This window comes from Panicum virgatum, chromosome 2K, assembly GCF_016808335.1.
Source record: "Panicum virgatum strain AP13 chromosome 2K, P.virgatum_v5, whole genome shotgun sequence".
Classification (NCBI taxonomy): Eukaryota; Viridiplantae; Streptophyta; class Magnoliopsida; order Poales; family Poaceae; genus Panicum; species Panicum virgatum.
In genome coordinates, this window is record NC_053137.1 from 46,403,548 (window position 1) to 46,415,626 (window position 12,079).

General features: G+C 45.4%; 1 protein-coding gene and 1 long non-coding RNA gene across 2 annotated transcripts; both read left to right on the forward strand.

Annotated features, from left to right (window-relative positions):
- The first annotated feature begins 10,234 nt into the window (after window positions 1–10,234).
- On the forward strand, window positions 10,235–10,704 carry LOC120696069. Its single transcript, XR_005684001.1, has 3 exons — window positions 10,235–10,362; window positions 10,443–10,523; window positions 10,615–10,704. It is a non-coding gene; the product is annotated as an uncharacterized LOC120696069 (long non-coding RNA).
- Window positions 10,705–10,787: 83 nt separating this feature from the next.
- Window positions 10,788–11,547, forward strand: LOC120695368. Its single transcript, XM_039978639.1, has 3 exons — window positions 10,788–11,060; window positions 11,151–11,357; window positions 11,458–11,547. The coding sequence occupies exons 1-3, from the start codon at window positions 10,896–10,898 to the stop codon at window positions 11,545–11,547; spliced, it is 462 nt and encodes a 153-aa protein (XP_039834573.1). The 5' UTR covers window positions 10,788–10,895.
- The last annotated feature ends 532 nt before the right edge of the window (window positions 11,548–12,079 follow it).

Sequence of the window (12,079 nt, forward strand, 5' to 3'; positions counted from 1 at the left end):
TGGCCGTGGTCCTTTCAGAGAACCGCAGGGGCTCCTCGGCATGTCCTTGCAGTGGTGGCGGCGAGGGAACCCGACGGCTGGGGCCATCGCCACTGTTGACGCTTCTTAAAGCGCCAATTTACATACCGCAAGCGCACGGATCGTGTAGCTTTTCCCTTAGAGTATTCCCCCAAGGTTTATCAATCCACGGAACAAGTGTATTACTATGCTTAACTAAGCACTAATGATGTTGGTAAAAGATCTATATTGAGTGATTGAATGTGAAATAGATCTAATCTAACCAATCTAATCTAATCTAGACTAGTGAGCAATGATAGGTGTGTGCACAAGATATGAAGAGCATTTGTCCATAGGGTCTAGGATCACTAGAGATGTAATCGCCAAGCAACGAAGAACGGATCTAATCTACCAAAGGTGTGTTCCAAGATCAAAACCTTTCCCTCCCGCATACTGTCACTACACGAGGATAATCGGTAACGAATCAACAAGAACACGATAGTTGATGTAATCTAAGTAAACCATGCAAGAGCAAAGCAAACCCAACAAGAATCGTGGTAGATCAATCTCATAAAGGATTCGGCAATTACAACTCAAGATCTCCTTACAACCCCATGAACAAACGAGGACTTTACCCCATGAAGCTAAGCGAAGCGTAGTCGATCATGGTGGTGAACTCTCCGGCAAGGGATGGATCCCTTGCTGTCCTCCAACTTGCAGCGGCACCGAGGGACGATGAGGCCTCCGGTGTCGCCTTTCTCTTGTGTCTAACTTGAATGTATCTCTAGATCCTCTCGATCTTTTCTGCTGCCCTTCTGCGATCCCCTTGCGATCCTCCTCTTTGACAGCGGCTTTGGGGTATTTATAGGCAGATATGGTCGGTGGTTTTGGTAAAACATAGATTAGGGTTGACACATACTTTGTGCTTTAGAAAACCGAGACCGATTGGACTCCGAAATGGGCTAGGCCGGCCGGCCCAAGGACTCCAGGCCGGCCGGCCTGGGCCCTTTCTGGCCCCTTTCGGTCCCATCTTTCGCGTGTGGCCTCTTCCTCTTATTCCTCATCTTAGCCCAGTTGTAACCATGCGTCAAAACATCTCCGAAAATGTCCAATTTCCTGTCAAAATGCAACATGCTCCAAAATCCAGGACAAAATCGAAAACGGTCAAGTTCGGGTGCCAAGTGGCGGGTTAGTACATGAATCATCCCGAAGAATTTACCAAAATAACTCCTAATTGTATAATAAAATGGGTACTTAAGGAGCGCCAACAGCCACCAGAACCCTGCGGTGGCGGTGGCGGCGGCCGCCGGGTCGATGCCAGGGCAATGCCGCTTCACCGGCGGCGAGGGATACCCGCTACGCCAGACAGACGATGCTGGCGGCGCGTCGGAACCGCCGCTTGACTGCAACATGCAATGGACATAAATCAAGAACACAAAATCCAAATCGATGTCACCAATCAAGATTAACAATAGGGTTGTTTTTTGCCAAAAGCTTATTATAGACGACGAGGAGCGAGGAGGGGAGCTTGCCGATGGGATGCTTGCCTTTTGCTTCCCCTTGGGGTCCATGGCGTGCGAGGAGAAGGCGGAGAAGTTGCCGATGAAGATGAAGCGTGGCTTGGGAATTAATTGAAGTGATGGGACGGTTTGGGGGAGAAAGGGGAGTAGGAGGTAGAGGCAGGCGCCCCCCCGGCTGTTAATTGTTTCCATCCAAAAGAGAAACACCTTCTGTCCCCGACATGCGGGACCCACCGTCCCAGGCCGGGCCCACCTATCGGCGCAAGGTTCATGGCGTAATCCTCCTGTGCGCTTTCGTATGTGTGACTGAAATGCAGGTCCCACCCGTCGGCACCGGGTTCATGGCCAAGTCTTCATCAGTTCTTCATGGATCAACGTATTTTGTATTTTGATTCATAACAAAAACTTAAAACGTGGTTAGATTTCTCATTTCTTGGCCATTCTATTCGTTCTTTTTTCTAACTTCGTATATAATCAATATCTATGTCATGGGTTCCACTGTGCACATAAACTCTAGTTTGATTTTGTACCTTACTAGCATTGCAGACACTAAGTCCTAATAACTCTCCAATATAGGTGTATTTGTCAATGAAATTTGGTGTATAGGCCAATATGTCACACATGTACATATAGAATTATATGATGGACTGTTTAAATGCACCATTTAAACTACATGCTCCACTCTCATTGGATTTGGTCTATAAAGACCATATAGCATAGGTCACATGCACGTAGTCATCTTACACGAATGTAGGTTCAATTTTAAACGTGCCGTATGTAGGCTCAATTTTTTAAAATCTCATTTCATGACAAACCATAAGATTGAAAAATCCTAAAGTTTGCAAAATACACAGTGAGGCTACAATGGAGATTTCACTTTGCAATTGAAAATGTTTTCTCTGTTTGAAAACGCAAACTGTTGTGTCCCCGACATGTGGGAACGCCCACCCACTGTAATCCTGGCGTGCGGTTTTGGTATGTGCGACTGCAAAGCGGGGTCCACCTGTCAGCGCCGGAATCTAGGCGTAATCGTGGCGTGCGCGTTAATATGTGCGACTGAAATGTTGGTCCCACCTGTCGGCGCGGGGTTGTTGGCGTAATCCTCCTGTGCGCGTTCATTTGTGTGACTGAACGCTGGTCCCACCTGTCGGCATCGGGTTCTGCACCTGTTCTTCATCGGTTCTTTATCAGTTCTTAACGGCGCTTATTATATTTTGGATTGAATCCAAAGCAAAAACTTTAAACAAGTATAGATTTCCCATACGTAGGCCAAAATCATGTGTTTTTTTTCTAACTTCGTAGAATTACATTATCCACCAGGTGCACTAGATTTTATAGTAGAATATGAGTTTGATTTCTAACATTCTATGACAAACATGATCTTTGTTCACCATAGTCTCCAATATAGATGTTAATTGACAAGTACCTTTTGGGAATATGGACATCTTATATATCCCACTGCACATTTTAGTTGTCATTAACCTTGTCAAAGAAGCAAGACTTGGATGGATGCATGGTCAAGTATCCTAGCACAACACCACAAAGAGCCATAAGGATGTACACATTCTTACTCACACATTCATGGAAAATATGGACTCACACATTCATGGAAAAGAATGACGTTATTTGGACAAAAAAATGTGCATTTTAATCATGATCAAAGTTTTTGTTAAGAATCAAATTACAAAAATAACAACTTCGCCAAGAATTGACATGAATTGGAGATGAACACGTGCATACGCACAAGTGGGATCCATGAGTCAGTCATACAGCCGGTAGGCACTGGTCAACCCTGCACGTAGTTTGCCCCCCTCCTCTTCCAGTTACACAACAGACCCAATTGTGTCTCTATGACGCATGTGTCCAATGATGCTGGGCCCCAGGAGTCAGTGATTGATCACTAGACATGGCCCTTTACATGCACTACCGAAGCGGTGCCGGCGGATTCTACCAATCCACCCCCACGTCTCGCCCCTTCACCGCGCCTTTCTCCCCAATCTGTCCCATCAAGTCCTGCTCACTGCCGCGCTTCCTCCATCGGCTACATGGTTGGCGCAACCCGCTCCCGCAGCTACACCCCCGACTCCACGACGGGCGTAGAGGCCAGCAAGCGCCAGGGTTGCCCTCTCGTGCCCGCCTCCCCTCCTGCGGCCGACATTATTGTTGCGCCGCCTGTAGTGGAGCACCACTCCACCCACCAGTGGCGCGACCGGCGAGGAAGGTTCTCAAGGACTAGCAACGCGCGCCTGAGGAGGAGGAGGACGACGAACCGGAGCCGCCACCAGGCGGCAAAGGAACCGGCGGTGCCGCTCGTCCCCAGACCCGAGGATGACGAGTACGGCGTCGTTGAAATCCTTGATGTGATGCCTCCTGTCTTCGCGGCACATGACGCCCACGCGCAGCCTCCACTTCTTCCGGTTAGGATCGATTTGGGTTTTTTTTGTTTGGGTTGAATTGGGGTTTTTTACCATCTACTGTAGCTATGGATTTATGGTTTTTCTGTTGAATCAAATCACTAGAAGTAGTTTAGATCTATATATATTATGCTATTGTGTGTAGCTGTTTTAGCGAATTTAGTGTTGATGGTATTTAGCAGAGTGGATTTCTTTATTTTTGTGTGGAAATTATTAGCATTTGTATTACAATCTAGTTGAACGTGTGGATATAAGCATTCATGTTCAATTATATGAGTACTGACTTATATAGCATCAAATGGATTCAAAATCTATTTTGATTTGTTCGACTAAAATTTAGCTCTCGCATTCTTTTTCATGTTAAATTATTTGAATATTGACTATATGTAGCATGAAATGGATTCTAAATCTGTTTTGAACTGTTTGAGATTAAACAAGCACTTGCATTAATCCTATGTTTGAGATTCTAATACTGAATTTGATTTTGTTAATGAAGATTCCTGACCACGAACATGTCTTCCTATTCAATGAAAAAATCACTGTCCATTGCTCATTTTTCTCATGACAGCGATGAGGAGACTGGCGAAAGGCCGAAGCCGTCGAACAGGGAGGTGAGATATGGCGCCCCTACCACAAAACCCTTCATTCCAATTATATATATGCTAACTTGCCCCTTTGTTAATTTACAGATCAGGCGAGAGGTCGAGAGGCTTCGCGTCCTCCTCAAGCGCAAATATTTCGGGTCGCCGCCATCCTCCCGCTCCTTTTGAAGCGAGATGGTGCATGGACTGTCCATAATTATGTTCTATACCTAGGAGATCTAGGCGTCTTTTTAGAAATGTGGTTCTGCCTGATGGACAACTATTGTATTGGCACTATTGTTGCACCTTATGAAATTTACGTTCCTTTTGTCGTTATAATATATATCTTTTAACTATTTATCGCTGGTGAATGGTTGTGTTCTTGAGTGTCATAATTATACAAGTATTGCTATCAATAGTTTTTGAGTGAAAATGGAATTATACCACAGTGGACCAGTGTCTTTCTCCATTTGTGAATTTCCATTGTGTCACTTACATCAATAATTGCGAAATATAGATGTGTTTTTTAGTACGAATCAGCAAAGCAACAAATAAAAAGATAAAAATAAGACTTTGTTATCAAAACAACGAGTGGCACAATGGTTTGCGCAATACATTCTCATTTTGGAGATATAGGTTCGAACCCTGTCTCCACCAAGTTTTTAAATTTATTTTAATTTATTATGCTATTAAAAATACATATTCTGCACACAAATGTGGGTCCTACCTATTGGTGACACAAATCTATATCGTGTTTGTGACTGAAACGCGGGTCCCACCTGTCGGCGCCGGTTATTCACCTGTTCTTTATTGGTTCTTAATGGCGCTTATTATATTTTGGATTGAATCCAAACCAGAAACTTTAAACAAGTATAGATTTCCCACACGTAGGCCAAAATCATGTGTTTTTTTTCTAACTTCGTAGAATTATATTATCCACTAGGTGCACTAGTTTTTATAGTAGAATATGAGTTTGATTTCTAACATTCTTTGACAAACATGATCTTTGCTCACCATAGTCTCCAATAGAGATGAAAATTGACAAGTACTATTTGGGAGTATGGAAATCTTATACCCCACTACTCATTTTAGTTGTCATTAACCTTGTCAAAGAAGCAAGACTTGGATACACGGTCAAGTATTGTACCACAACAGCACAAGAGCTATAAGGATGTACTCATCCTTCCTAACACATTCATGGAAAATATGGACTCAACAATTGTTTTAAGTTGTATAAGGTTGGATTCGTTAAGGACCATGATGCAAACAACATAATTAATTTATAACTACACTTGTTCAAAATTAAAGTTGTGGCAAACATTTGAAATTGATAATATGGCTGCTTTACGTGTTCTCAATATGGAAGTGTAATTTTGTTTGTCACCGATAGGCGGGACCCACGACAGTGTGATTACGTGTCCGCCCTATAAAAGCGCAATCTTCTTAAAGCCAGTACCGTGCGACCCCCTAAATCTAATTTTCCGTGGATCCAATATTTTCCCTCCATCTTCCTCCAATAATTTCATTTCAAGTCTAAAATTCCCACCCCTAATCCCCCGCATATTAGCCATCCAATCCCGTACATGGCCCGGCGGCGGTTCTTCTCCTTCTCCCCTGGCTTCTCGCCTTCATTTGCTACTTGATCTTCGTAGGGGTGCACCGCCTCACATATCCACTCCTCCCGCGTGCGTGACGAACTGCAATCGCTCCATGGAGAAGGTCGCCACAACGCGCTACGAGGCATCGAGGCTGGTGCAACTCCCGACGGAGCTGACGATTGAGATCGCCTCCCACGTCGCTGCTCAGTCAGAGGACGCCATGGCAGATCTCGGCAATCTGCCTGCAACCTACAAGGCAATGTGCATGGTGTGCGGCGCCGCCAAGGTCGGCCGACGCCTAGCCCTGCGTCGTGTGCTGCGGCGTCGATTCTACCTGGGACCGGAATATCGCGCGACGCTCGTCACCGGACTGGCCACCGTCGGCAACCCGAAGGCCTGCTTCCGCAGCGGGATGTGCCTCATCTTCGGGAAGCAGCGCGGCACAATCATGCCGTGCCTCGACCCGCTTAGGCGCGCCGCGGAGGCAGGCCACAAGGTAGCGATTTACGCCCTCGCACTCTTGCTCTACAGGCCCAACAGCGGTGATGGCGATGATGACGAGGCTCGGCGGCTCCTGCACATGGTCGAGGGACCCGAACCGGGCGCGCCGGCACTTCCTTGGAACAACAAGACTTGTACGAAACACCGCTGCCGGATCATTTCGGCGCTGTGGGACTTGGCGCCGTCGGCGGTTGGTGTGCCGACGCCCGTGCATTGCTAGGACGAACATCAGTGTGCGGGAGGCGGCTGTGGTGAGCACGTAGGATGGTATGCTTGGTACTCGTGGCGCAGGTTCTGCAGCGAGGAGTGTCGGATCTGCAACGAGTGTGATTGCTTCTTCTACACAATCATGGAAACGTTGAATGAAAAAAACTTTGCTAGGTAAAAATCCCCATGACTCTACCAAATGCAAAAGACCAACTTCCTAGTGTCGCAACTTCTCCTATCTTAAGCTACAGCTGAGTAGACCAAATTTTATGTGTACTAGTGTGGTATGAGGCACAAAAAATTGTACTATTTTTGTTGATGATAGAATCATATGAAGTTTAATTTCTTTAGTTTTTTCCATTGTGTTAAACGAGTGCTGTTTGGTGAATACTTAAATTTGAAGTGCTTTTTTTTGGACTCTAATCTGAATTCCCCACTTCCATCTTTGCCTCCGTATATTCCAATCTAGTTAATGCGGCGGGTCCCACAAGTCGACGCCGCTGCTACTGTTCCCGCACTCAAAAACCGAGGAGACGCGGCGGAACCATCAAGAACACGCCCTTCCCCTTCCCCTTCCCCTTCCCCTTCCCCTACCATCAAATTGGGGTTTTCTCATCTGTTCCTCGCATCCAATCGATCAGCATCCCCTCCTCACAGCATCCCAGCGGATGCCCTCTGCATCCCTCGCCTTCCTCACATTTGATGGAGAATCTCCCGACTGAGATTGTAGTTGAGATCGCCGCCCGCCTCGCCGAGTCTTCAGACTTCGTGGTGGCCGAGGTCGGCTCCCTGAGGGCGACCTGCAAGAAAATGCGGCAGGTTTTCCGCATGCCGAGGTCGCGCGGTGCCTTGCAGTGCATCCCCTGCTGCCAATTGGGTCGTGGGATTTGTACTACGACAACGGCTTCCGCCAGAACCTCATCATCAATCTGTCCAAGGTCGGCAACCCGGTGATGTTCTTCTTCGCGTGGATGCGTGTGGTCTTGGTGGAGGCACGCGGCGATCTCCGGCCTAGCCTTGACATGCTCGAGTGCGCCGCCAAGGCCGGGCATCAAGTCGCCATGTACGTCCTCGCCGTGTACAAGTACAGGCCCAACAGCGGCGCCGAAGAAGATGCAAGTGCCATGGAGCTGTTCAGGAAGATCGAGGGCGACGACGCAGGGGCGGGAGCACCGGCGACATAGGCGAACATGGCTTGTGCGTGGTTACGCCATCAAGCCCTGCTGGTGTCGGCGAACGTGGTGCCCCTAACTCCTCGTAGGGTTCCATTGCAGAAGCCGGTGTCTCGCGTTCACAACGACCATCGGTGCGCCAGCCGGCCCATGTGTGGTTCGGACGCCGCCTGGGAAGGATGCCAAATCTTTTGCAGTGAGGAGTGTAGGATTAGATCAGAGAGAGCAGCTTACTTCAATTCAGTATGGCCTTGATTATTGTAGCTAAGGTAGCAATGCAGGTTGGTTATCTGTGTGTGGTGATATATTTTGCTGAAGATCTTGCAGACTAGATGCACTAGAAAAGGCATTCAGGAATTTAGTTAACATGTTTGCTTTATAAAGTAGCAAATGGCATTGCGGACAACACTTTAGTTGGACTGGTACAATCTTAGTTTATATGCAACTTTGTGATTGGTTATATATTTTGCTGAATGTCTTGTAGACTAGATGCACCAGAAAGACATTCAGGATTATATTTCAGTTAACATATTTGCTTTCTTTCTTAACTGCTACTCATCAGGAATTCAGTTAACATCAGGAATTCAATTGTTCTGACAGTTCAGTTGACTACTTTCTTTATTTCAGTTAACAGGATTTCAGTTAATATCAGGAATTCAGTGAGGAGAGGGATGACGAAGACAAGAGGTTCTTAGATCCTATCAGGTGCTGGTCCTTCACTTGAAGCGGTTCGGCGTGCTCTCAGGTGGAACTTCAAGAAGTTCAGCAAATAAACTTGAAGCATGTCTCTGAAGTTGTGTCTTTGGTCGATGTGTCTCTGAACTTGTGTCGATGTGGATCATGTTTGTGATCCTTAATTAGTGTTGTGTCCTCGTGGCTCGGGAAGCCTATGTGTAAACTCAGTCCTCATATATCGTATGCACTGGTTACCTATCTTTAGTTGGTTACTTAATTTGTGTGATGCATGTTACTCTGGTACTAAATTTTTGTGATGCATGTTATTCTGGTATTGTCTATCTGGATGATCTTGTGTGATCTAGAAGAATGTTATTCTGGATGATCTTGTTATTCTGGATGATCTTGTGTGATCTGGGTTCAGTTAAATAGTTAACTAGTTTAATTTATATAGAAACATTATTAATAAAACTCGATAAAGTTCAATCATTCGTCTTTACAAATATAAATTAATAGAGTGGGACCCGCACGTCAGCGGGACACACGAAAACGAACTCCTCAAATACGCCAAGTGTTCCGAAAATTTTGTAGCCAGCGATTTTGAAAGTGGCGCCAGTTTTTCCATCCGAAATTTTTAAGAAAGTGCCAAACTACCGCGCTACCATCACTGGGCCCACGTTGTTGCGAAACGCCGCGTTATTTGACTACTACTCGTGCGTCTTTCCCTCCCTAATCCCCTCGCAAAACCAATCTAGATCGGTCAGTTAGGGTTAGTCGACGACAGGCACCGCCAAGTTGGTTCTCGCCTTCCACCACGCAGGCGAAGAGGATGTCGACGTCGAGCGAGGCGGCAACAGGGACCCCTTCCTCGTCGGAAACGCTGCACACACCTGCGTTGGCGTCGGCGATGCTACCTCCAATGTTCACACCAACCTCTGGCACGGCGACTGATGGAGCTCCCATCTCCAGCAGTCCTAGGGCGACGACTTCACTCTTTGGGTCAGCTTCGTCCCAAAGAGCATCACAGCATTCGGCCGACGAAGATGCACTCGACGACGGCCAAGATTCAGAATATTTGCTACCTTCGTCTCAGGACGAGACCAAGACCAGGTACGCTGTTTCCCCTTTCAATCATACCCTGCTACTGCCACCCTAGATTTCATGCATTTGTGCAGGCACTGCTACCTTAAATTTCACGCATTATTTGTGCATGCGATTTACTGCAAATTACTACAAATAATTGAAATGCCACCGATGAATACGCAGAACAGATGATAGATGGATCATTCATGTCGTTTGCAAGGGGAGTGAGGAGGGAGAAGAATGTGTTAAGACCTATAGAGCTTACTTGGGTCAAATCACGATTGGTAACTTAACATCAATGAAATCAAAATTGAGGTATCAGTCCAGGGACTACATGTACTACAAGAAGAGAAGTGCTGAAGCTCCTGCGGAAGCAACACTTAATGAGATCGAGTTCGATTTTGATGTAGATACAATGATAAAGAGTAACGAGGAAGAGAGGGAGATCTTAATAGTTTTGTCAAAGAATCCAATAGCAAACCCGTATGTGGCCATAACACCAGTAAAATCCAATAGAGTTTCCTCAGATCATGATGAAGAAGAAGTGCAAGAATCTGAATTAGATGCATACAAAGATTGGCTAGCTTATATGCATACAAGGAACCAAGCCATGGGTGTGTTATGGTATATATATATATACACACACATGGATTTTGCAATTCACTCATGACTGATATTATGGATCCTTTTTCAGAGTTTCAAGACATATACAGGGAGGACACAATCAAGCCATACCAAGAATGGTTGGGGGTTGAAGGAAAACTTGATGACATCAGTAATATCCCTCTCCTAATTGTCAAACAAATTACCATTCTTTGTCAGACTTTAAATTATGCTCGCTCATCATGTGACAAAATTGTCTGCAGATGCGTATTTGAATCCTACCATTCATATACATTCCAGTCAAGACAGCAACCCAACACCTCCAGTGCAGCCATCATCTCATGCTCGGCGTTGGACACAGGGGAAAGGAAATGGTAACTTGTGTTTATTAGGAATTAATTGTGTATGCGTATTATGTCGTTTAGTGTCTATTATTACATTTTGTTCCCATGGAATAGACTCAGAAAATGGGCAGAAAAGGGGACGTGGTCCCCTAAAAGGCTTGAAGGCAATCTCCAAGAGAATCAAGGCGGGCAATCAGAAGATGAAAGTTGACTTCTCCAGACTTGGAGGACCGGTAGGTGATAACTACCGCTCATTCATTGATGAAATAGTAATGTTTACAAGGAAAAGAGCGCCACTCATTGGAGTGAAAATGTGGAAACATGTCCATGAAGATGTAAAAGAGTCAATAGCATCTGATATATTGGTAATCAAAATCATTGCTTCTATACATTTCTATTTTAAACTAACATAACAACTCACATAGTATTTGCATGTTCTTGTAATTATATAATAGGCTAGGTGGGACATTGAGGATAATGATCATTCAAGGAGAATCATATGGGGCATTGCTAAGGAGCGTTACAAAGGATGGTGTTCAACTTTCAGTGCTACGGCCAAGGCATACAACGGCTACCACCAGAGAATGCTACATAAGCCTAAAGAATTAGATATTGTTGAATGGCACTATCTGTTGAAGTATTTTAGGACTGCAAAATTCCAGGTTTGTTCCACATTGTTACTATTACTGAACAATACCAATGTCATACAAATGGCTATGTCTGAGTCATTAAGATTATTGTTGAAATCTTGACATTCTAAAGGCAAAGAGCATACAAAATTCTGGGATTCGAGCCCAACAAAGGACCAGACATTTGTCAGGCTCTAAGCCTTATGCTCAATGCATCTATTAGAACGCGATTTTCCAGAAGGCATACAAGGCAGTCACAGAGTGCAAATCAACCAAGTTGCATGGTAATGGGTACCTGGCAAAAAACTCAACTAGAAGGCAGCTGTTGAATGTGGATCGCCATGAACAAATTCGTAGGGAGGAGCAACAGTATCAGGAACACGTCGAGCTCATGGAATCATTTGGGCAGCTACAACAACAAATGTCAACATGGAAAGCTGGTAGGGAAGCCGAAAGGAGAGAACATGCACGACAAATTGAAGAAATTAACAAGGCTAGGGAGGCTGATAGAGAAGAGCTTAGGCGAGAGTTCCTATCAATGATGCAAGCAGCAAATGGACAGGCACCATCTCAGCAGGTACTAGTCAAGCTAGTTATTGAATGACTTTCTTTCCATAGGTTCTATATTTAAATGTCTGTATCCTTTCATAGATTGTCCAGCCAAACAACAATGTCGCTGCATCTGCAGAGGTGGCGGTGGTTGCATCAAACATGAGTACTGAAGAAGTACAGACAAACTCACCGAATGTGCTCTC

What these genes read in the sequence shown, in the direction of transcription:
- LOC120695368 (XM_039978639.1), top strand. Translation starts at nt 10,896, where the DNA reads ATGAAAGTTGACTTCTCCAGACTTGGAGGACCGGTAGGTGATAACTAC. An exon ending in CAATAGCATCTGATATATTG is followed by an intron (nt 11,061 to 11,150) that starts GTAATCAAAATC and finishes ATTATATAATAG; the next exon opens with GCTAGGTGGGACATTGAGGA. An exon ending in TTAGGACTGCAAAATTCCAG is followed by an intron (nt 11,358 to 11,457) that starts GTTTGTTCCACA and finishes GACATTCTAAAG; the next exon opens with GCAAAGAGCATACAAAATTC.